This window comes from Notolepis coatsorum (genome assembly GCF_963971535.1).
Source record: "Notolepis coatsorum genome assembly, chromosome: 5".
In the NCBI taxonomy this organism is placed as follows: Eukaryota; Metazoa; Chordata; class Actinopteri; order Aulopiformes; family Paralepididae; genus Notolepis; species Notolepis coatsorum.
Window position 1 is genome coordinate 187954502 of NC_140169.1, and position 26834 is coordinate 187981335.

Below are 26834 nucleotides of genomic sequence, written 5' to 3' on the forward strand. Positions count from 1 at the left end.
CTGTTTGTTACAGGCCTCCTCCTACAGACTTCAAACTGGAAATAGTAACTACAGATGAGGTACTCAAAAAACTGAGCGCCCTCCAACCAAACAAGGCCACTGGCCATGACAACATCCCCTCCAAATTCCTCAGAGACTCAGCAGCAGCCATCACCCCAGTCATCACACACATAATAAACCTCTCCATAAAACAGGGACACGTCCCCAAGGACTTCAAAATTGCGAGAGTAACACCCCTGCACAAAAAGGGCAGCAAATTAGACCCGGGTAACTACCGCCCTGTTTCTATCCTTACATCCATCTCGAAAGTCATGGAAAAAATAGTATACGAACAGATCGAAAAATACCTCGCGGAAAAAAATCTAATCTACGAATTCCAATCTGGCTTCAGAACATCCCACTCCACTGACACATGCCTTCTCTACTTGAACGACCACATCAAACAAGAGGTGGACGCGGGCAAATACTGCGGCATGGTCATGCTGGACCTACAAAAGGCCTTCGACACTGTCAATCACACCATTCTGATTGACAAGCTAAAAGCAATTGGTTTTGATAGTTTATCAGTGAGCTGGATACAATCCTACCTGGAGGGGAGGGAACAGATGGTGGAAGTAAACGGTACCCTATCCCCCCCCCTCACAGTGAGCTGTGGTGTTCCACAAGGAAGCATACTAGGACCGCTACTATTCCTAATTTATGCAAATGACATGTCGTCAGCTTGTGACTGCAACTTGTTCCTGTTTGCGGACGACTCAGCCCTGCTGGTCTCTGACAAGAACAAGTTACAGGTTGAAAAAGCCCTCAGCTCGGAACTAGGCAAAATCTGCATATGGCTCGCCGACAACAAACTATCATTACACATGGGCAAAACAGAGTCCATTCTCTTCGGTTCAAATAACAAACTCAGCAAGACTGACGACTTCTCGGTTACAGTGGGTGACAATATTGTCACAAGGAAAGATGAAATTACCTACCTGGGTTCCATCCTAGAGGCTAATCTTTCCTGTGACAAAATGGCATCCAATGTAATAAAAAAAGTCAACCAACGAACGCGATTCTTGTACCGGATCTCCTCTCTGGTAAACAAGAATACCCTGAAGACTCTAGCAGGAGCACTCATTCAAGGGTACTACGACTATGCTTGCACCTCATGGTACCAAAGCACCTCAAAGGCACTAAAAAACAAATTACAAACATCTCAAAACAAGCTAGTCAGACTACTACTTGACCTGACTCCTAGAACCCACCTCACCCCTGCCCACTTTGACAACCTAGGATGGCTTAGAGTAGACGACAGAGTACAGCAACTTGCAATGGGCCTGGTCTACAAGATACACTACGCGACCAAGGTACCCATGTACATGTCAAAATACTTCCCAAAGGTCAGTGAATACCACGATCACAACACCAGAGGGAGCTCCACAAATCATGTAAAACCCAGATTCGGCTCAAACAAGGGACTAAACACGTTTCGCAATTATGCCACATCAATGTGGAACGCCCTGCCTAAAGCTGTAAAGGAATGTGAATCACTACCCACCTTCAAAAACACTCTCAAAAAACACCTACGTGAGACTGCAATTCGAAACTGGCCCCTACAAATGTCCTAACCTAGTTGTACAGTAAATGACCAAGTAAGGCTTTGTCAACATTCCAATGTACAGTGTAAAATGTGTGTGTGTCCCCTACCCAACCCCCCCCCCCCCCCCCCCCCCCACCTCCAATGTACAGCCCTCACCCAACCCACCCAACCCCACCCCACCAACCTCCTCCAATGTACAGTTTCTACGCCAAATGTATATACACTCCTTTTCTGGACACTTTTGTATCACAAACAGTACTGTATTTGCAAATCTGATATGTCATAAATGTATAGATGTAGCAGTACTGTCTATCTGTATGTCATGTATGTCATATATGTTATGATGAATTGAAAATGGGGGACCCTGGTGGAAACAAGACGAAAGTCTTTCTCTGGTCTGCATCCCCTTAACAATTGTATGTATTGAGATGTACTGTACTGTACCCATTCTGCAATCTGTTAATAAATTTTTCAATCAATCAATCAATCAATCTCTCCTGTCCTCTCTGCTGTTTGTTACAGGCCTCCTCTCCTCTCCTGTCCTCTCTGCTGTTTGTTACAGGCCTCCTCTCCTCTCCTGTCCTCTCTGCTGTTTGTTACAGGCCTTCTCTCTTCCGACTTCCCTTGCTCTCTAACTGCAATCCAGCCCCATGTTTGTCTTCCAGGAAACTATTTAGCATGTTGTTTTGTAACAGATCGTTTATGTCCTCTGGCAGAGAAAACCGAGGGGGGGGGGGGGGGGGGGGGGGAGGCACCTAGGTGGAACCGCAATTCAAATCAATGGCCCTGGGATGTTGGTGCAGAGGGTGTGTCTTTGTGTGTGTGTGTGTATCAACAGCAACAAGAGCATGTCTCCTAATTTTGCTATATGTACTAATCTGTTCATCAGAGTATGATAATACAAGGTTTCTGTTGTGTGTGTGTGTGTGTGTGTGTGTGTGTGTGTGTGTGTGTGTGTGTGTGTGTGTGTGCAGGGTTAAAACAGGGCTAATAGGGAGCGCAGGGGAGCATATTTAATGAGCAGATAGGAGGTGACGGGGGCCAGCCCGCAAAAAACAAAGGCACAACAACAACAACACTGAGCGGCTGAGCAGCGAGAGACTAGCGGGGTGAACCAGAGGGAAAGAGAGAGAGAGCTCGGTGTGTAATAGAATAGAATTCTGAGCGAGAGACTAGCGGAGTGAACCAGAGAGAGAGAGAGAGAGAGAGAGAAATCCTCCAAAGTGATCCATGCAGCATGGAGAATCTGTCCCCATTTCGCTTTGTATCTGCACTGTGAGCCCTGCGCTGTACACACACACACACACACGCACACACACACACACACACACACACACACACACACACACAGGAAAGTAGGTCGAGGATGAAAGGAGAGTGTGGGAGCAGAGAGAAGAGACAGACTGACAGAATAAGGTAGGAGGGCGGGAGATAAGAGGTTTGGATCAGCGAAGGACGGAGACTCTGAGTCCTGAACAGCCTCCTCCTTCGGCTTGTTCTATCACTTCACTGCCTTCATTCTACACTTCCTCTCCTCTCAGTCTCTGTGACAGACGAGTGAAAAGGGCAGATTTGTTATCCATTCAAACGGATTTGGGGGTGGGTAGAGAGAGAGAGGGGGGGGAGGAAGAGAGAGGGGAGAGAGGGGGGAGAGGGAGAGAGAGGGGGGAGAGGGAGAGAGAGGGGGGAGGGGGAGAGGGAGAGAGAGAGAGACAAGTCAAGTGAAGTTCATTTATGTAGCTCATTATCGCAATCACATGTCCCAACGGGCTCCTCAAGCCCATACCACGATGGAAACAACACCCCCTGACCCCTGAGAGAGAGAGGAGAGAAAGAGAGAGAGAGAGAGAGAGAGAGAGAGAGAGAGAGAGAGAGAGAGAGAGAGAGAGAGAGAGAGAGAGAGAGAGAGAGAGAGAGACTTAAAATTGTATGTTATTCCTTTATGGTTAGAGTTATAGGCAGGAGTTAAGTTAACTACTCTAGTTAAAGTTAGTGGAAGCGAATGGAAGTCAACAGAATGACCGTGTGTGTGTGTGTGTGTGCGCGTGTGTGTGTAGGAGGCCTAAGCTGAATAATCAGTGTAAGATTAGATCTGACGATGTGATACGTGATCTGATCCAGTGTTGATGAGTAGACTGTCTGAGACCAGCAGCTCCACCAGCCAGGCCCATTACGTCAAAGATAACGTGTGTTTTATGGTCATTATTATACGTTTCATCATCCTATTACATCATTTGTACAGCTTACTGGGCCTATTAGTTCATAGCTCTGTTTAAATACAGAAAAAGATAATACAAAAAAATATGTATATAGTTGAACTAGTATCAGACACTAGGGCGACAGTCTTACTGTAACAGTGTTCTTAAAACAACGGCCAAGGCTCAGGGCAGCTCGACTTAGATATGAAACGTCCAAGAAAAATCGCATTTCTTGTTCTTTTCTTGTTAGTCTTCATATCAGTCCTGTGTGAGACACGACAAAACCCCTAAACCCATCTTTTGTAAATAACTATGTACAGATACCGAGATGTCACTCCATGTTACCTGCTACCTGTTACTGCACAATGTTGTTTCTTCTTTTGATTCTATTATATGTACCACTGTATTGCACATCGTTGCGGGCAAGACCACCCGCATTTCATTTTATACCTGTATGCCGTGACAATTAAAACTCTTGACTTGACTTGACTTGACTTTGTTTAAACTTTTCATCTTTGTTTTCATTTGTCATTCCCATCTGGTATTTAAATTGTACGTCTGACCAGAGCTCTTTCTCACTTTCTGGTCAGACGCTCGTGTTACACTAGTCTCCGATTGTAAACTGAGGATACTTTTCTGTGGCCACAGAAATAAAACGATGTTCTTTTGATATAATTTGACTCATCTGAATTTCTACAGTTCACTGTCTTGGCTCCTTTAAAATATTCCACAACACGTGCAATCATTACATGGCATTAAACACACTGAAAATATGAAAAGAATGACACGAAAGGCCGTAGTCAGGGTTCTAAAGTGATTAAAACACAATTTTGGCAGGAAACTGCATATAGAAATCAAGTTGCCATATTGGCCCGAATATAAGACGACTCCACCCAGTATTAATCAGAGTTATTTACATTTAATAAAAATTTATTTAAACTAGTGCTGTCAGGCGACACATTTTTTTTATCTAATTAAATCGCATTTTAATCGCATAACCATTTTAGGCCCGATATTCTATATTCTATAATCATATTTAAAATAGCATGTGTCTGGATGGCAGAATTCAGTACTGTATCTACAAAACCTTCTGTTTAATCATCATTAATTTGCTTGAATTTTTCAGGTCTGGTCAATTTTAGCATGGTGTTATTCACAGTCAAAGAAAATAAATTGAATTGATATTCTCATTTGGTTCATTACAATTTACTCAAGCCTTTTTTTCAGATTCAGATTCAGAGTTTTTATTTGCCACATGGAATCATACAATCAGGGTTTCTTCATTACACAATCATAAATAAGATTCCATGGACAAAAGGAGCAGGAAGAAGAATAAATCTTATAGTTACCTGCCCCTTATTCCTAAACTAAAGAAGTATTTTCTTAATGGTCGGCGTACAACCTAATTTATACAAATAATAAGTTATACCATTATACAAGAAACTCACAATTCACAGTTAAACAAGGAAAAATTTAAATAATCTTAATAATAATAAAGAATAAAGAATAAAAGAAAAAGAGAAAAAAAATAAAAGATCTCACTATTCAGATCACATTTGATTTTCATACTGAGTAAATATTTCTTTTTTATAATTTTTTTTGAATAGATAAACACTTTTACTCAAGCCTAGTAACAGACACAGTATTTCTGACACTGCATACATTCCCTGAGATCCATAGATGTCCCTAGAATCAGATACCAAGAACATGCAAATGATCCATTAAAAAAAAAGATTGTCTGTAAATGTTTATTCTACGTTCTTATGGAATGAATGAGATAAAAATAAATATTAATCTTTTTTTATAAATTTTGAGTTAATTTTCATAACGTGATAATTTGCTGTGTAATTAATTAATCTAATTAACGCGATAAACTGACAGCCCTAATTTAAACTGTAGCCTGCTGTTAGGCCTATTTCAAATATAATTTAGATTTCAAACTGAAAAATAGAACCATAGGTTCTATTTTAGTTAGACTGCCTCATGCATCACCAATGATCTGAAAATGTGAATTATAGCTCCTCCTCAGTCCTGACCTTGGGGAACTTGACCAGACGTTCAACCCTCTGAAACCTACCGATTAGCCAGTGGATCAACCACCATTAACATCACTGTATTCTAAGGCCGTACCGGCCTTGGATTCCAAGCTGCCACTGATCTCATGAATCTTTTCGAGATTGGCTCTTTCCCATGTTGTGAAAGAAGATTTTATCCATATCACACAGCCCTACCTGCTAAACGTAAAGCTTGCCGTTATAGCACCATCTGGCCAAATGGCACCAAATTTGTTCTATTTGGGCCCGCGCCCTGGTTGACTATGGAGACTGTATATCTTTGCAGTAAATCACAGCAGAGGGAAGCGTGCCAGTACTCTTCTGCACGGAGATAGACAGTTGGCGTGTGTGCATACTTCTATAGAAAATAGTTCTCAATGAAACTGTTGTTCACACGACATATTTTCAAATGTCATTTCTCAGGGCGCTTTGAGCAGATAACAAAAGAAGGCCAACTGAGCTCCACTGTGTTGGGTTAATGGTAGACATCGCGGGCTGATATCCGATACCTCGGGCAAATCCCACCAAAACTGTCTGGATGGATAGACAGCGGCACCCCAAGAATATGTATTTTTTTGTGTGTTTTATGTGAACTGGCCCTTTAAGGCAGGAAGCCTCACTGCGTTAAGAGTTCCTCTGCAGAGTTCCTCTGCTGCTGCTGCTGCACTCTGTGTCTCCACCCCTCTGTTCTTTTTCCTAACCCGGCCTCAACCCAATCTCAAGTAGGTGGGATGATGTCCTAATTTGCACCGCTATAAATACCCCTACGTCAGATATACGACTCACAGGGAAACGGAGGGAGTGAACCAAGTTTAGAGGAGAGAGAGAGAGAGAGAGAGAGAGAGAGAGAGAGAGAGAGAGAGAGAGAGAGAGAGAGAGAGAGAGAGAGAGAGAGAGAGAAAAAATATAGAAAGAGACAGGGTTTCTGCAGATATCTTCAAGTTCAATTTAAGACTTTTAAGCCTATTAATGCCATGTCGAATTAAGTTCAAGACCAAATTTGTAATAAAGCAGAGGGGGTGAAAAAAACATTTAGAGACAGACCAAGAGAGAGAGAGACAGACACAGAGAGCTCTGTGTGTGTGTGTGTGTGTGTGTGTGTGTGTGTGTGTGTGCGTGCGTGCGTGTGCGCGTGTGTGTGTGCATGTTTGGGCGGGGTGGGGTCAGAAGGTTCATGTTGGTAATGGCTTATCAACTCCATCTAGAACACCATCTGCCTGTTTATGTTTAGTCTCTGGCTGGTACAGTCAACTCAACAGTCCAAGACAATCATCAACAACCATCAAAAGAGCAGCGCTGCCCTGACGACGAGACAAGACGGACCTGACCTGGATAATCACCCTGTAGTGGCAACAAAGCGGCAGACAGCGAGGAGGTGACACAGGATATCAAGGGAAAGAGACCCTATCGCTGGATCTCAAAGAGGAAGCCAACTGCCCAGTCTGGCTCTCCAGGTAATCTATCCCTGGTAGAGAGACTGGTAAGAGAGGAGAAGATAAAAAGGAAGACAGGCCCTGCTGCTTTACCTTGCCCCTCGTGGATCACTGGGGCCCTGATGAGACAAGGGAGGCAGCAGGCCAGAGACACAAGCTCCTGTTGTCTCCATCTCTCCTCCCCTAATTTGTCTTGCGCCTCCGTTCTTCTCCCCACAGCCGTTGTCATCGGGAGTGAGGAGGAGACGCCCTTTCGGTTATCGTGCCCCTCAAATCACCCCTCATTGAAACCACCTCTGAGCCGCCCTCTTAACTCTGCCTCGCCCGCCCTCCCTCCCTCTTAACTCTGCCTCGCCTGCCTCGCCCGCCCTCCCTCTCTCTCTCTCTCTCTCTCTCTCTCGCTCACTCACTCACTCACACAACAGAGTAAGGCAGATAATCCTCTTACAGAGAAGTAGATATGGTGGAGGGGGGGACCCTGCCATATGGAGGCTGGAAGGAACAAAATGAGGGTGATGATGAAAATACGAATTATAAAAAATAGTTCAATAGTGAATTGAAAAGTAGTGAAGTGATTTGACGGCTAAAATGCAAAGACGATGAAATGAGTCGACTTAGATCAAACATGAGCCACTGTGAATCATTCACCACCATCGACTCACAATGAAGTCATTTACCATCAACTCGCAATGAAGTCATTTAACGGTCAAAGGTCCTGGTGTCCTGCCCAGTAAGCATATCAACATTTCCAGCATCTGATCTGTAATCCTGTACATACTCACACAACAAACAAGCAGTGTGTAGTTAACTGAAAACTCACACAACCAATACAGTGTGTAGTTAACTGAAAACTCACACAACAAATACAGTGTGTAGACCAACTGTCACCAGGACCCGTTTTACACTCACTTTGGCCTCGTTTTAAGGCGATCCAATGTTTTTATGCCAATGAACCAATACATTGCTTGAAAGCTAAGATTGTCACCGTTCGATTGATACCCTACTCAAGGTATTAGGTGCTCGCATAAAATAATATACTTTTTTATTATTATATTTAAAAAAAAATGTTATTATAATAATGTGTAACTATGTGTAACCTTTCATTAGAGCCCGAGATTTTGACTGTACGTTGAAGCGGTCAAGAGTTATAAGTGGCAATTTTTTTTTATTGCTGGGAAGGGGGGGGGGGTGTAAAAGTATCTATGTTCCAGTTGTATGTACTGTAGAGCTTCAATACACTCTGTACCAATCACAAATATTAATCTTGTATCTTGTATTTGGAGACTCCAAGTGGCCATTTGGAAAAACGCATAGACATACCATTATAAAAAGTTGTGTAAAACACTCATTTTCTGTAGTATTGTTATCAACTTTGGACCTGTACTAGATAAGGCTTTAGGCTATGCCCCCATTGTAGATTCCAGGTCATACCTATCAGCTGGAACCTGTAAGAGGCCTCTGTTTGCAAGATAATTCAAATGGAAGTAAATACAAACGTAAAAACTTTACTTAACTTAACTTCAAAATTTTAAAAGCACTCAGTGATTATAATAAATAATAATAATAATTTAGGACCTGCTCAGAGGTCATCAATCGGCACGCATGCGATGCATGCATGCGATTCGTATCTGCGATTAACCCATCCCGTCGTCCTTCCCCCCCCAAGGGCAGCCGGGAGCAGACAGGCGTCAACGTGAGCCGCGCCAGGGGACCAATCCAAGTGCTCCTGTCCGTCTTCGTCAAGGACGCCACAGCGTTAGCGATCTATTGTTGTGCATGTTTTTCCATTGGGTTTATCTTATCGGGGGGGAAACCCTTGCGAGCACGGGGAGAACATGCAAACTCCACACAGAAGGGCCTGGGAGATACCCCACCTGGGTAACTGGCATCATGGAAACCTGGTCCCCAAGCGGGAATCGAACCCTGGATTCTTCCTGTTGTGGATGAAAATTCAGAATGTTCCCTTTCAAAAGAGACCAGACTCATGCATGTGCTATAAGCAGTGTTGTGCTAGTTACTGAAAAATAGTAACTCAGTTACTTTACTAGTTACTTCATTTCAAAGTAACTTCGTTACTGTACTAGTTACTTACACCCAAAAGTAATGAGTTACTGTGAAAAGTAACTATTTAGTTATTTAAAAAAAAAATAAAAAAAATAAATTGCTCAAGTCCCATGCCCCATATACTCAAAATCGGTTGATCAACTTGACAGTTTCCATTCACATCACCGAACTCTGCTAAGCAATGTGGTCTAGAGCGTTTCATTATATATTCCCTCCCCGCTGTATGTATATTTCTCTCCCACCCACCCACCCCCTCCTAATGTACAGTCCCCTCCCCATCATATGTATATACTCTGTCAGGATCTAGGGGTAACAGTACTGTATATTTGAATACCGCTTATGTCACAAATGTATCAGTACTAAATACCTATATGTCCCTATGCCATAAATGTCATGTATGTTGTGTATGTCATAAATGTCTATATGAATTGAAAATGGGGGACCCTGATGGAAACAAGACAAACGTCTTTCTCAGGTCTGCATCCCCTTAACAATTGTATGTATTGAGCCGTACTGTATTGTACCCATTCTGCAATCTGTTAAATAAAGTTTTCATTCATTCATTCATTCATTCATCCATTCATTAATTCATTCATAACCATCTTGCAGCGTTGTTATCAAAGCATTGCAACGTTAGAATAGTTAGGATATCAATTGTGCATGAAAGGACTATATTTATATTGTTTGATTAGTATTATGAGATTCCCTGGCAGGTTTCGTACAGTCCAAATCCGTTGATCTTGAGTTTCAGTGAACACATTGCACTCACCGTCACCAGTCTGCGGTGGTCGAGATGTAACGTTAGTCCAGTTGACTCCAGCAGCCCTTCAAACATGTTCTTTATCTCGTTTCCATGTTGTATATTAATTATCTCTAAAGTAGTTGCTAAATGGTTTGTTAGTTCGTTATTATTACTGCGTTCTTATTATGTAGATTCATAGCGAGCGTCCTCTTGTTGTTTACTGTAGAGAGCGCCTATTTCTTTCAGAACGTCAGTGGCCAATCAGAAGTGCGAAAACAGAATGAGGCTACGGAAAGAAATAATAATAATAATAATACTTCGTTTTATATAGCGCCTTTCAGTCTACAGTAAACAAAACAAACGCAGGCGAAATAAGGACGCTCGCTATGAATCTACATAAAAAGAACGCAGTAACGAACTAACAAACCATTCAGTAACGTAAGTAGCGTTACTGAATTTCAAAAGTAATGCGTTAGAGTACTAGTTGCGGCAAAAAGTAACTTCGTTTCTGTAACGCGTTACTTTGTAACGCGTTAGTCCCAACACTGGCTATAAGTATAAAGTATAATAAATTGCAGATTACTTTGGGTATGCAATTTTCAGGCGTTTTCTGAAAAATGTGCCCGTCGGTGTCAGTTAAGTAGTTAACTGAAGACTCACACAACAAATACAGTGTGTAGCTAACTGAAGACACACAACAAATACAGTGTGTAGTTAACTGAAGACTCACACAATAAATACAGTGTGTAGCTAACTGAAGACCTGCACAACAAATACAGTGTGTAGCTAACTGAACTCACAAGAAATACATTGTGTAGCTAACTGAAGACTTGCACAATAAATACAGTGTGTAGCTAACTGAAGACTCACACACAGATACAGTGTGTACTTGTAGCTAACTGAAGACTCACAACAGATACAGTGTAGCTAACTGAAGACTCACTGTATACAGCCAAATACCAATACAATGCAAGCAGCTGTCTGTTGGTGTTCAGCTAGCTAGAGCAACTAGTACTGACATGCATTGTAGAAAAGCACTACAGCCAACAAGTGAGCTGGTTCTTCTGCTCCTTAAGTCTGTAGCATTCATTTGAATCAACAGTTTCTAGTTTGTTTGTCCTCGACTAAAGAAATACTAATAGTCAATCAATTTTGTCAACCAATCAAGCAGTTGATTTAATCGACAAATCTGCAAATGTGTGTTTCCCCCACATGCAATCATGCATAAAGACCTCTTCAAATCTCTTGCTTGCCAGAGATGTAAATTAATGTCATCAGGGCATGTGTGCTGCTGGATTGCTGTGTGGGCACGGCTGACAGACAAAGAAGTGAAGTGTAAATTAATTATAAACAGTGACTGTTCAAAATCCCAATTTTCATCAAAATACTTGAAATCTTTAAAGGTGACATGCATTATAAATGTCATTTTTCAGTCTCTAGCATTGTATTATAGTAATAGGAGTTAGTATCAATGTGTTTTTGTGTCTAAATACCATATTGGCGGATTGCTCTCATTCAGCTCAGACCATTTCCTGCTCGATTTAATTAGGTCGTTCTGATTTGAGTGGGCGCTGGGTAAGCGGACAGCCCACACAGCGATAGCAGAGCGAGTGGAAACCACTTCCTCAAACTGCGAGGCAGATAGTGAAACCCGACACCTAGACTGCATGCACTCTGCGAGGGAGAGAGATAGAGAGGGAGATAGAGAGAGAGAGCCTTACAGATGTCTTCCATAGACTCACAGGAATTGTGTAAAGTTGCCCAAATAGTGCTAGGAATAGCAATGCAGGTCCCCTTTAAGTTAGTGAAGTTATTTATTTATTTTTTACCCAGGGACAGTGCACATTAATCAACATCTTCAGTAAACGTGCCAGAATTAGCTAATGAGCTGGTTTTCATCTGTAGTCCCTGCCTACCATGCATGTCTTTATGGTGTGGGAGGAAACCGGAGTACCCAGAGAAAAGGAGAACATGCAAACTCCACACAGAAAGGCCCCCTGCTGGGGTTCGAACGCAGGACCTTCTTGCTGTGAGGCAGCAGTGCTAACCACTGTGCCGCGTTTCTTCACTCTTTTTATTTAGCCGTGTTGTTTACAATGATCTAACTTTCTTCCATTCGCCCCTCATAGCACCGTATGATGCGTCCAGAGTCCCGGGTTGGACTGTGGGCGCTACAACAGAACAGCTGGCCCCCTCATCAGTGATGCTATGACATCTCCCATGGCAGCTCAAAAGGTCCTGATGGCAGCCATGTAATCTGACCCTACATGCTTGAACACAGCGAACACAGAGACATGCAAACAACAGCGCAGGCGGCAACAGGCTGCCGTTTGGGTTCCCACTTCCCACGACGATAAAGGTGGTGTGGGAAGGCGGGAAAGACAAATCAAAATCAGAGGTTTATATAAATTCTTTGAGACACGTCAAAAGCTAAAACTCATTTGTACCTTTACCAAAAGTATGAAATACATTTCATTCTATTCTTTGAAACGATCGTACGATGGAATCCAGGATAAAGTCGAAGAACATTTTGAACATGTGTCCACTTTTTGAGCACCTGCCTGATTCACCGGCCTCCTTCAGCTTTGTTACCTGCTTCCTCTCGCTGTTCTCTTACAGCAATCTCTATTAATTCTAAAATATTTCCTGTTCCATTGCTCTCCAAACGCAACGCGGCCTAGTTTTGATAAGCAACTCTCCCACTCTCGTTTCACTGCATCACCTTGATGAGCTAAGCTAAATAGATTGGTGTGCGGGCAATAAACAGGACAGTATCTTCAGCAAACGACCGTATGACCTTGTGTTGTTGTTGATTAACATACTGGCACGGCTGTGGTCTCCTGCGAGTCAGGTGAAAATAACTCCAAGATAACGTTTTCAGTTATGTTCAGATACGTCTGTTCACCTTATTCCAACCATCTTTATTGCAGTAAAATGGGATTGTCAAACCTTTTATTTTTATTGATTTTATTGATACTTGGTGTCACTATCGCTATAATATCGGCAGGCAAAATATTGCGATATATTTCTGTAGACATCTTTTTCTCCACCCCTTGGCGATATGGTCGGAACATTTTATAAAAACCTGATTTATGATTTACTATGAGCTACGGGAGGCTAGGGAAGGGGTAGTGGTTCCTTACCATACTGTAATTACCACCGATACATTTTTAAACCAAAAGATTTGATGGATTTATCGCCCAGCTCTAGCATGCGTGTGCGTGTGTAGTTCTCACCTCCAGTACGGCCCAGTCCAACCTGTACAGCAGGGTGCAGGCTGCCTTCATTGTTGATCAGGTGAGGCAGGTGATGGTAGATGTTTGGCACCTGGAGGGGCTTCCTGTTAGCGAGCTCCTTCAGCAGCTTCTGAGTCTCATCTGAAAGCAGACGGAGAACAGTTAGGCTGGTTCCTCATAGATCCACCTTTTTTCAGTTCCGATAACGATACTGAACCGATACTAGAGCTATTTTCTCTTGAATAATAACTATTAATAATAACTATTTAATGATTTATATTAAAAAATAAATGTATATATAACTCTTATTATAATCTGTAAGGTTGCATGAGGCAGTAATAATAAACCCACAGCACTTCTTTGCTTACATTTATATGTATTCCAAAGCAATTAATTTGAACTGTAGGTTAAGTAGGCTTCAAATACAAACTGCTAGTAATAGGCTTCCATAATGCTGAGTACGGCTGGATTAGCCTACTCACTCCTACAGTAGCAAATCATTACCGCTTTTATTGTATGGGATTGTATATGATTGTCTATGCTTTAAGCTGCATAAACATGTCTATAAATGCTTAATATTTCATTATACGTGTACTTAAACCTATGCAGATAATCACAAATTAATTGAATTATATATAATGGATTATTTAGTTAGGTCTAAATCACGTGCGAGTTATACCGTGATAACCATAACGTTTTAGTTTTAATTATCATACAGTACCATCAGATGACATCCCTAACTGAGACTGCTTGGCTGGTCACCGGTCAAACAAGCCCCCGGCCCGAAGACCCAGTGGGCCGATAGATCAGTGCACCTCTACTTACAATACATGTGGATCTAAAGCAGCCTACACACTACACGGCTTTAAAAACCACCAGCACGCTGTGCTATTCACACAACGCAACTCTCTTGTCTTGTAATCGGGGAACTTGAAGTCGTTGTGAAGTTACTCGTTATTGGATATCTGTCGACACATCGGGTCATATCTTGGAACATTTCACACATAGCAATCGAGTGCCGACGTACACAGGCAGAGCAAACACAGAGTTGCCTGGGGGCTGGGGCTTTTTGACGGCAAACGCTAAATCAGGACTATAATCGTGTAGTCTGGAATTGGCATAAGGAAATACCTGCTTGGCAAGTAAATCACACTTTAAGTCTAAGAGAAATAAATAATAATAAATAAATAAAATAAAATAAATAATAATAAAACATTTAAAAATCATTCTAACCCTAACCAACCTTACTGTCATGCACTTGTCCTAATAAACTAACTTACACTGTAGCACTCAACACTTGATGAACATTGTTACTCAGCTGATAGAGTTGTGACTTGTGGTACAGAACTTGTAAGTCGCTTTGGATAAAAGTGTCAGCTAAATGACTAAATGTAATGTATGTAATGTAAGTTCATAGGACGAGGTTGGTGTGTTCATTCTAACCTACAGAAGAACCAGAGCAGGGCCATATTATAGCCCGGAGGCAGCAGTAAGGGTGAAAGGACCTCCATCCATAGATGAAAAGGAATCAGGATGCTCCAGATCCCAGAGATAACATTACTACTGTGCCTCCATTAAGCACAGAATACTATGGTGAACATGAAGAAAAGCTCAGAGTGTAGGAGTCTTAAATCCACCATAAAATAGAATTCATGTTACTTATTCCTACAATACAATACTGTAAAGCTCGGTTTTGATTTGTGAATATGAACAAGTCTCAAGCTGAACACCACAGAGACTAAGCTCTAGTGATGATGTCACCAAGATAGCTGCTCCCCATAAACATGTGAATTTGCGTGCATATTAACCCATTCTCTGCCACCACTTTGATCATCCTAAACCATTCTCTGCCAGTACTATAAGTCTATGGAGATGTTCACCTTCTTTGCAGGGCTATAACTTTTTAAATTGTATTGCTAAATTGACATTACTATGGCCCATTCAACATCGATTAGCTATCATTCATGTAGGAACGTTTTACTTTTTCATTCACACATTCATACGAAAAAACCGTCTAGAGTATAAATATGTTTTTATCGTTTTCTGCAGTATTTCCTAGAACGTGAGATATAGACATAAATGCATATATTAGATGATCAAATGCCGTTTGATACCGATCAACGTTATATTAAAAATGTCAACTGTACATGGTCCTAAGCGTTATGACTGATCATCCGCGGGTGAACGGAGGAGGGGGGGGGGTCGTTTATAATTCCGTGACCGACGTTAAATGATTTATGTAGTATGGGTGATATATAGATCAGAGCAGTTTGTATCGAAAATGATAAAGAAAAACGCTGAAACTCACGGCAGCTTCCTCGTAGCGATGGGCGATGAGAGTGGAGCCAACAGATCCCAGTTATGTGATGTGGATCGATGCGATCCAGTTCCGGTTTGTATAATACTAATATACGCCCAAATCATGTGGATTATTGAGTTATGGCAACGGATCGATATCCACGGTGTGTGTCTTGAGTCCAGGGACGATAAACGAGTGCCCGGACGGAATAGTGAGACGCACCGGGAACCCAAGAGATCGACTTCCGGTTGCAACTCGCCGATCAGCCACCAGGTGGCGGTATTGAAGCGTTGCAGAGTTGTGATGGCTCCCGCAGCATATGACAAGGCTCCGTGGGTGAAATATGAATTCCATGACGAATTCCTTGTCTTTTTTTCATCTTTGACGGTGAGTAACACCATGCTAACATTGACGAGATGTGAAAACATGCCACTGAGCTCATTCAGCACCTTCTTAAGATCAAGTGCACTAAGAATCTAAGCAAATGAATAAAGGGCAGATTATTTACAGGGGGTTTTGTAGATACAGTACTGAATTTTGCCATCCGGACACATGCAATTTTAAATATGAATATAGAATATCAGGCCTATAAATGACCGTATTATGGCCATGTCGTACATCTATGGATCGGGCCAAATCTTCTCCTTCCAATGGCAGAGTTAAATCTGGATTTAGTACCACCCGTTACAGGGCAGCAACAAACTTGAATGCAATCTACTGTAAGTACAGTTACTTTTGTATAATGTCCATAGCTCCGCCATTTTTCACCAGATTGCAACAGTTGTAGACGTTCAGGTAAAGAAACTATACGTTGTATTTTATGGCAATAATGTTCAGGTTTGTTCGCCCATGAGATATAATCACTTAAAAAAAAATTCCATCACATCAGCCGCCTGCAGCTTCGACAGCGGCTGGTGTGAGCTGGGTAGTGTAGCTTTATGAAATTTCGATGTCCATCGAAAGCCCTGGCTCTCCTCTTTCTTATGACTACAACGATTTCATGACGGCGTCATTTCCTCACGTCTAAATCATCTGGTTTCCAATGCAATGTGCGGAGATATTCATAAGTTCATATTTAGCTAATAACACTTAAAATCATTAGTAAACAAACATAGTGCTGAAACTATACACTTTGACTGCTGTTTCGATAGGGTTAGGGTCTTTACTCTTGGCTACATTTGAAAAAGAAACGCAACATTAATTAATACGGACTGTATTGATATATTTATGACGTGAAATAAATATCAACCCGGTACCGGGCCGATCGGGCTTAAGGTGTTAAAATGTCAAAAAGGAAGGGTGGAGGCGACGAGGCTAAACAGTGGAAAAATATAACCGTGTGAAGAAACTGGCAGCAGAAACTGCGGAGGCTGCCGGACCGTCCGAGAGTTCTGACACTCTGTTGTTACCCGAGTCAACATCAGGATGGAATAGAACTAATTGGGATATAATAGCTACAGAAATTCAATCACAAATTCATCGTCAGTGGACAAACTCTGAAAAGTGTCACGTGATGACAATCACAGATTCAAGTCTCTAATATCCAGCTTAGACAGTCGTCTATGTTTATAGATATTGACTGTCCAAGGCCGGTATAGCACGTTCCACATTGTAGATTCTGTTTTAGGGTGGATTTACCATTGTGCGTATGTGTTTGTGCGTGTTACCGGAGAAGTTGGTGAGGGCGTCTTTGCTGCCGTTGGTCTCTGCGATGGCGCGTCTGAACTGCTCTAGGATGTTGTTGAGCTCGGAGGAGCGCTGTAGTGTCCTGTGTTCTGCCACACGGAGGCGCTCTTTCAGGGCGTGGAACTCCCGCTGGTACGCTACCAGCTTCTCTATATAACACACACACACAGAAAAGACATCAGCATGAGAGATATTATAATGAGATGGTCTGCATGCGTGTCACCAGCAGGTGAGGAGAGGTGCTGCTGGCCAGTGATGCAAAAGTCGCATCCTTTCTCTCCCCCCCCATCATTGTGAAACTCACTTCTCAAAAATAACATGAAATGACACTTTACTGGTTCATCTTCAAAATACCTGTGGCTCTTATCTGTGCAGAGGGTGGCCGTTGGGTGTTGGCTTCGAGAGGCCACACACTGGTGGGGGTTTAGGCGTTAGGCAGGGAGGAGCTGTGGTTCATCTGGTGGGTTGATGTTCTGACGCGAAACCAGCTGTGTATGCGTGTGCGTGTCAGACGTTCTGATCTGGTAGATGTTATGCCCTTTTTTGGAATTCCATTCTCCTCTTCAACTACTTCTTTAGAATCCTCTGACCTCAGTGTACACCTCACCTCGTATGGCCCGGTTCCTCTTTCTCAACGCAATGTGTTGCCCAACCTGGCTACTCGTCAAAACTAAACTGCTCTTATCTGATGTCATCGTAAGATGAAAACTAAATATTTCCAAGGCATTGTGTGAACCGCATGAAAGCCTGAATAGTAATTGTGTTATCTAGCTTCAGTGTTCTTCTTGGGACCGAACTTTCGTCGGGGGACAGTTTATTCATCTAAGAAGATATATGTTACAAAAGTCTACCTTATCTTATCTTCAGAAGTGGAACAACTCAGCTAACCCTAACCAAAAGCAATCCAAAAGACATTCCATGGAATGAGTGACGATTCTCTTGAAATGAGTCACTCTTCCGTTTGAAGATAACATTTGACAGTTTTGAGAAAAATCATTGGGTCTCATTCTCGAACGTAGTTACGACAAAATATTTCGTCTTAGCCAGATTTCGGCCTATTTAAGACATATTAGGGCTGGGAGTGGGAGTCCTCAAATTTTCCTGAGATCTTATTTGAGAGCAGATCCAAGAGTGCTGAGGAGCACTCTTAAATATGCTCTCAGCCCACGATCAAATCTCATGATTGATTGACTAATTTAAAACTTTATTACAACTTGACAGACTGTGTTCTCATAGTGATTCCTTCATGTTAACGCTACAGGCCTCCTTGGAATTAATTACTTGATCATAATTAAAATAAATATGACAATATTTGTACGATAAGAAATTACGCATTTGATGTCGGAAAAATAAATAATATGGATTCATCTGATCACAGGGCAGCTGGATTAACCATATCTGAACCAGCTATTTTGGACAAATGTATAATTACTTTAATTACTCAGATATTCAAACACAATTATGCAATTATTGTGAAATGATTGAAAATAATAATAATTTAATGCCTTCTGTGGAATTTGCATTTCTTATTTGTTACACATCTGTTTTAATTATTAATTATATACATTTGAAAGAATGCAGGTCAACATGCAATGTATCCCATTGATTGGTATTGATTGAAAACTTTATTAACAGATTGCAGAATGGGTACAGTACAGTACAGCTCAATTACATAAGGCGATGCAGACCAGAGAAAGAATTTCATCTCGTTTACATCAGGGTCCCCCATTTTCAATTCATCATATGACACACACGACACAGATAGACAGTACTGCTACATCTATACATTTATGACATACCAGATTTGCAAATACAGTACTGTTTGTGATACAAAAAGAGTCCAGAAAAGAGAGTACATTTGACGTAGAAACTGTTGGAGGAGGTTGGAGGGGTGGTAGACTTACACTGTACAAGCAAAACTGTACATTGGAATATTGACAAAACCATACTTGGTCATTTACTGTACATTGGAGGGGGTTGATATAGCTATAAACCTGCATTCCTTCGAATATATCAATTAAACTTATATTGAAATACACTATAGCCTATACACCAACACTGAAATGACAGTGGATAAATAAATAAGAACTAAAGCTAATCGGTGGAAATAGACTGCATTAATTAGGCCTGCCACGATAACACATTTTGCTGGGCGATTAATTGCCCCCGAAAATATCGCGATAAGCGATATTATTGCGACCGGTTAGAGAATTTTTTTGAGAAATGTATTTCCCAAAACTTTTATTTTGAAGCCCACCGCTCCGTCTTTTCCGGTGTTTAAGACTTTTATTTTGAAGCCCACCGACCGGACCGGAAGTATTGTTGTGATTATCCTAGCCGACAACTTGTCTCGTCCGGTTGTGTTTTTTAGTTTTAACGTTAGCTACTAACGTTAGATGCAGCTACTACAGGCAATCAACGATGAGGAGGAAGCGTCAAAGCCGTATATAATAGAATAGCTGTGGTGCGTAGGCACTGCAGCACGACTCGAAAACGACCTGTTATAATAAATTAATTCATGTTTAACTTGTCCCCGTCTCCAGTCCTTTGACTAGCCCCACCCGTTCATTGTAAACAATGATGCATGTAATTGTATTAACGTTATTCTGTGTTATTCTAACGTTACACTACAAATAACGCTACTTGGTTAAAAGGAGCAACACTATTGAGAAATGTAGTTAAGCTATGTGGTGTTGCCCCACGGAGCTCCTGTGCTGTGCTGTAGTAAAGCCAGCGGCCCGCCTCCCAACACGGACAGTGACTGACAAGGGGCACTGGTTCCGCCTCATTAAAACAAACGCGCAAATAGCAATTAATCGCGTCCGTCAAAATCATTGCATTCATTTAAATTATCGCAGCAATTAATCGATTTATTGCTTATCGCGGCAGGCCTAGCATTAATATTCCATAACAAGTCTTGTGTGCGCCTACGAATGAACAGTAGCCTATAGGCTTATGGAATAATAAGCCATACTGCTTCATTCATTACGCCCGCCGGCCCGTAGGCTATATATATTATATGTCATTCATTCATTCATATACAGTACTGCGCGCGCGTGTGTGTGTGCGCGCGCTGCGGCAGGTGTGTACCGCGAGCTGTATATGATGCCAATTCATTAATCTAATCTAGTTTTGATGGGCACAAGCGTGATTATGAAACCTAGCCGCATTTCTCGGAGACGCTCTCTGATTGGCACTGACTGACGCTAGGTTTCGTAATCACGCGGCTCTCAAAGCACTTCCGCCATTCCATTTCACACAGCTGCGTCAACAGTTGCTTTATAAGGACTGTCGGGGGCGTGGTTTGTATGCAAATGAGCTGAACGGGAACGCGCTTTGGAGTTTACGACATAATGCCATTCTCCAAGCAGATATCAGATCATATAATTTCTGCGACCGTTTCAGCCACTTAAGACATATCTCCAGCACGTTCAGGACTCAGAGTGTACTTGTCATAGATTATGTCTCAGTGGTTCCAAGATAAGTCTTCCAGAATATATCTTTGAAAAATTTTCGGGAATGAGACCCATTGACACAAGCTCACTTGTATTGTCTCACCCCATTGAGTTTTTCCATTTGTTTTAAGAAAAAGATATTTTAAGTCTCACTAGTCACTACATCAAATCAGTTGTTCAGATGGAGATTGACAAGGGAAAAAAGAGCCGCTGCTAACAAGCCAAACGCAAACCGTGGTCTTCAAGTCTGCCTCTGTAACCCTTGTCCTGTTACTATGAAACCTGAAAGAACCATATTGTCCCGTTATTATGAAACCTGACAGAACCATATTGTCCCGTTATTATGAAACCTGACAGAACCATATTGCCCTGCTGTTACTATGAAACCTCCCAGAACCATATTGTCCTGTTACTATGAAACATCAAAGAACCATATTGTCCTGTTACTATGAAACATCAAATAACCATATTGCCCTGTTACTATGAAACATAAAAGAACGATATTGTCCTGTTAATATGAAACCTCACAGAACCATCAGCACTGTACACTGCGATGAGATTATCGCGAATTGCCCCTTTAATTGGCCGTTGATTGATTGAAAACTTTATTAACAGATTGCAGAATGGGTACAGTACAGTACAGCTCAATACATACAATTGTTAAGGGGATGCAGACCAGAGAAAGACTTTCGTCTTGTTTACATCAGGGTCCCCCATTTTCAATTCATCGTAACATATATGACATACATGACATACAGATAGACAGTACTACTACATCTATACATTTATGACATGCCAGATTTGCAATTACAGTACTGTTTGTGATACAAAAAGAGTCCAGAAAAAAAGAGTATATACATTTGACGTAGAAACTGTACATTGGATTGGGTAGGTGGGGGTGGGGGGGGGACTGTACATTGGAGGTGGTTGGGTGGGTGGGGGGGGGGGGGGGGGGTTGGGTAGGAGTGGGGGGCGGGGGGTTGGGTAGGAGGGGTGGGTGGGGGACACTGTACAACTGTACAAACAAAACTGTACATTGGATTATTGACAAGACCATACTTGGTAAATTACTGTACATTGGAGGGGGTTGTGTTCGGACATTTACAGGGGCCAGTTTCGAGTTGTAGTCTCCCTTAGGTGTTTTTTGAGTGTTTTTGAAAGTGGGTAGTGATTCACATTCCTTTACAGCTTTGGGTAGGGCGTTCCACATTGATGTGGCATAATTGCGAAACGTGTTTAGTCCCTTGTTTGAGCCGAATCTGGGTTTAACATGATTTGTGGAGCTCCCTCTGGTGTTGTGATCGTGGTATTCACTGACCTTTGGGAAGTATTTTGACATGTACATGGGTACCTTGGTCGTGTAGTGTATCTTGTAGACCAGGCCCATTGCAAGTTGCTGTACTCTGTCGTCTACTCTAAGCCATCCTAGGTAGTGTTGTCAAAAATATCGAAGTATCGATACATATCGATACTGAATATTTAAAAAGGCTTCGATACTCATTTCCCGAAGTACCGATACTTTCTGCAGTATCGGTACCAGCTGGCGAGTGTTCTACCGCAAGTTGTTGACGCGCTGTTCAGAGCGCTCAGCGTGCTTGCCCCCCGGCTCCTCCGAGTCCAGCCCTCCCCCTCACAGAGTCACAGAGAGCCGTCTTCTTCAGTTAGTAAACAAACATTTTAGCTGAAGATGGTAAATGCAGAGCCTCCGCAACTTGTGCTTGTGGATAAAGAAAGCAGCAGAAGTGCTGTTTGGAGGTACTTCGGGTTTCAAGTAAACAACGAAGGACAAGCTACAAATGCCCCAATGCTATTTGCAAGCGGTGTTATAGCAGTGCCAGCGCCGATCTCCATAAAGAAATGAAAGAGGTTCGTGACAGCTGCTCTTTCAACGTCACTGTGACTGAAGCATTAAACCATTAACTCTAGTTTAATACATGATACGTTGTCTACTGATGGCGCATAATATCAACAGCTGCTTCATTGTAACGTTACAGCTACCAGCTACTGCTAGCAGTTAGCCCCCTTAGCTTAGCTGGCCACCGTTATAAATACTGCATGGAAACGGAGTAACGTTAACGTGTAAACGTTATGTCGAGGTCATACAATACTACAGTCGACATAAGGTTAACGTTACCCCGTTTCCACCAAGTGTTTAAATAGCAGCAATCTTGTTGAAAATGTAACATTACTAAAATGCTCCGAGCATAGCCTCTCTCTCTCTCTCTCTGTCTCTCTCCATCTACCGCTACCTCTCTCTCTCTCTCTCTCTCGCTCTCTCTCTCTATCTACCGCTACCTCTCTCTCTCTCTCTCTATCTACCGATACCTCTCTCTCTCTCTCGCTTGCTCTCGTTATCTTTAAATAAAAACTGTTACTAACTGTTCAGTTTGTGAGGTACATGCAACACAGATTACAGTGTTTACATCTGTCTGCTTGAGAAAATACCATGTTCTGCATTTGCAATAAAAATGATTGAAGTGAGATGAACAGTTATTTTTAAATGTGTGATCTAAAGATAAACAAAGGGTTTTAAAAGTGTTATATTTATCTTCTCTTATAGTACCAGACTCGAAGCTGAGGAGAATCAACCAGCAACAAAAGCGAAATTTGTTAAAAAAAATAAATAAAAAAATAAAAAAAAATATATATATATATATATTTTTTTTTTGGTATCGAAATGGTATCGAAGTATCGATACTTTTCAAGGTATCGTATCGAAGTCGAAATTCCAGTATCGTGACAACACTAATCCTAGGTTGTCAAAGTGGGCAGGGGTGAGGTGGGTTCTAGGAGTAAGGTCAAGCAGTAGTCTGACCAGTTTGTTTTGAGATGTTTGTAATTTTGTTTTTAGCGCCTTTGATGTGCTTTGGTACCATGAGGTGCAAGCATAGTCGTAGTACCCTTGAATGAGTGCTCCTGCTAGAGTCTTCAGGGTATTCTTGTTTACCAGTGAGGAGATCCGGTACAAGAATAGAGTTCGTTGGTTGACTTTTTTTATTACATTGGATGCCATTTTGTCACAGGAAAGATTTGCCTCTAGGATGGAACCCAGGTAGGTAATATCTTCTTTCCTTGTGACAATATTGTCACCCACTGTAACTGAGAAGCCGTCGGTCTTGCTGAGTTTGTTATTTGAACCGAAGAGAATGGACTCTGTTTTGCCCATGTGTAATGATAGTTTGTTATCAGCGAGCCATATGCAGATTTTGCCTAGTTCTGAGCTGAGGGTTTTTTCAACCTGTAACTTGTTCTTGTCAGAGACCAGCAGGGCTGAGTCGTCCGCAAACAGGAACAAGTTGCAGTCACAAGCTGACGACATGTCATTTGCATAAATTAGGAACAGTAGCGGACCTAGTATGCTTCCTTGTGGAACACCACAGCTTACTGTGAGGGGGGGGGGATAGGGTACCGTTTACCTCCACCATCTGCTCTCTCCCCTCCAGGTAGGATTGCATCCAGCTCACTGATAGATATTCAAAACCAATTGCTTTTAGCTTGTCAATCAGAATGGTGTGATTGACAGTGTCGAAGGCCTTTTGTAGGTCCAGCATGACCATGCCGCAGTATTTGCCCGCGTCCACCTCTTGTTTGATGTGGTCGTTTAAATAGAGAAGGCATGTGTCAGTGGAGTGGGATGTTCTGAAGCCAGATCGAAAAGTACCTAGCGGAAAAAAATCTAATCTACGAATTCCAATCTGGCTTCAGAACATCCCACTCCACTGACACATGCCTTCTCTATTTGAATGACCACATCAAACAAGAGGTGGACGCAGGCAAATACTGCGGCATGGTCATGCTGGACCTACAAAAGGCCTTTGACACGGTCAATCACTCCATTCTGATTGACAAGCTAAAAGCAATTGGTTTTGATAGTCTATCAGTGAGCTGGATGCAATCCTACCTTGAGGGGAGGGAACAGATGGTGGAGGTAAACGGTACCCTATCCCCCCCCCTCACAGTGAGCTGTGGTGTTCCACAAGGAAGCATACTAGGACCGCTACTGTTCCTAATTTATGCAAATGACATGTCGTCAGCTTGTGACTGCAACTTGTTCCTGTTTGCGGACGACTCAGCCCTGCTGGTCTCTGACAAGAACAAGTTACAGGTTGAAAAAACCCTCAGCTCGGAACTAGGCAGAATCTGCATATGGCTCGCTGATAACAAACTATCATTACACAGGGGCAAAACAGAGTCCATTCTCTTCGGTTCAAATAACAAACTCAGCAAGACCGACGGCTTCTCAGTTACAGTGGGTGACAATATTGTCACAAGGAAAGATGAAATTACCTACCTGGGGTCCATCCTAGAGGCTAATCTCTCCTGTGACAAAATGGCATCCAATGTAATAAAAAAAGTCAACCAACGAACTCGATTCTTGTACCGGATCTCCTCTCTGGTAAACAAGAACACCCTGAAGACTCTGGCAGGAGCACTCATTCAGGGGTACTACGACTATGCTTGCACCTCATGGTACCAAAGCACCTCAAAGGCGCTAAAAACAAAATTACAAACATCTCAAAACAAACTGGTCAGACTACTGCTTGACCTTACTCCTAGAACCCACCTCACCCCTGCCCACTTCGACAACCTAGGATGGCTTAGAGTAGACGACAGAGTACAACAACTTGCAATGGGCCTGGTCTACAAGATACACTACACGACCAAGGTACCCATGTACATGTCAAAATACTTCCCAAAGGTCAGTGAATACCACGATCACAACACCAGAGGGAGCTCCACAAATCATGTCAAACCCAGATTCGGCTCAAATAAGGGACTAAACACGTTTCGCAATTATGCCACATCAATGTGGAACGCCCTACCCAAAGCTGTAAAGGAATGTGGATCACTACCCACTTTCAAAACCTCTCTCAAGGGACACCTACGGGAGACTGCAATTCAACACTGGCCCCTGTAAATATCCTAACCCAATCATTCCAACCCCCTCCAATGTACAGTCATTTACCTAGTATGGTTTTGTCAATAGTTCAATGTACAATTGTGTTTGTTTGTACAGTGTCTCCTCCCCCCCCCCCTCAATGTACAGTGTTACTTGTTTATACAGTGTGCCCCCCGCCCCCCCCCCCCCCCAACCACCTCCAATGTAAATTACCCAGTATGGTTGTCAATATCCCAATGTACCCAACCCCCCCCACCCAACCTCCAATGTACAGTTTCTACGTCAAATGTATATACTCCCTTTTCTTGACTCCTTCTGTATCACAAACAGTACTGTATTTGCAAATCTGGTATGTCATAAATGTATAGATGTAGCAGTACTGACTATCTGTATGTCATGTATGTCATATATGTCTATATGAATTGAAAATGGGGGACCCTGATGGAAACAAGACAAACGTCTTTCTCAGGTCTGCATCCCCTTAACAATTGTATGTATTGAGCCGTACTGTATTGTACCCATTCTGCAATCTGTTAAATAAAGTTTTCATTCATTCATTCATTCATTCATTCATTCATTCATTCATTCATTCATTCATTCAGATTGGAATTCGTAGATTAGATTTTTTTCCGCAAGGTATTTTTCGACCTGTTCGTATACAATTTTTTCCATGACTTTCGAGATGGAGGTAAGGATAGAAACAGGGCGGTAGTTGCCTGGGTCTAATTTACTGCCTTTTTTGTGCAGAGGGGTCACTCTCGCAATTTTGAAGTCCTTGGGGCCATGTCCCTGTTTTATGGAGAGGTTTATTATGTGTGTGATGACTGGGGTGATGGCGGCTGCTGAGTCTCTGAGGAATTTGGAGGGGATGTTGTCATGGCCAGTGGCCTTGTTAGGTTGGAGGGCGCTCAGTTTTTTGAGTACCTCATCTGTTGTTACCATTTCCAGTTCCGTTGCGATTGGTAAATAATATTTGGGGGCGGGCTTGCGAGTAGTGATTTCAAGCCTTGCATTCGCATTTCACTCCTAAATTATCCAAGGCTGAGCACTCACTCTGATAGACTGGCTGACTTTAGCTATGAAGAAAAGTTAAGTTTCTTCATAGCTCATTTCTTCATAGAAAGTCACAGGCACCTGGAATCGCGTGCCTGTGACTTTCAATTCCCTTATCGCTGTCAGTTT

The 26834-nt window shown here is 42.2% G+C and overlaps 1 protein-coding gene across 1 annotated transcript in view; it reads right to left on the reverse strand.

The window, feature by feature from the left end:
- mgat4a (alpha-1,3-mannosyl-glycoprotein 4-beta-N-acetylglucosaminyltransferase A) overlaps window positions 1-26834 on the reverse strand; it is a 123570-nt gene that overhangs the window by 46453 nt on the left and 50283 nt on the right. Inside the window, exons 2-3 of the mRNA XM_084315020.1 lie at window positions 17279-17446; window positions 13313-13453 (exon numbers count right to left, since the gene is read on the reverse strand). Of these exons, the coding sequence (XP_084171146.1) occupies window positions 13313-13453; window positions 17279-17446 (309 nt within the window). The remainder of the gene's footprint in view (window positions 1-13312; window positions 13454-17278; window positions 17447-26834) is intronic.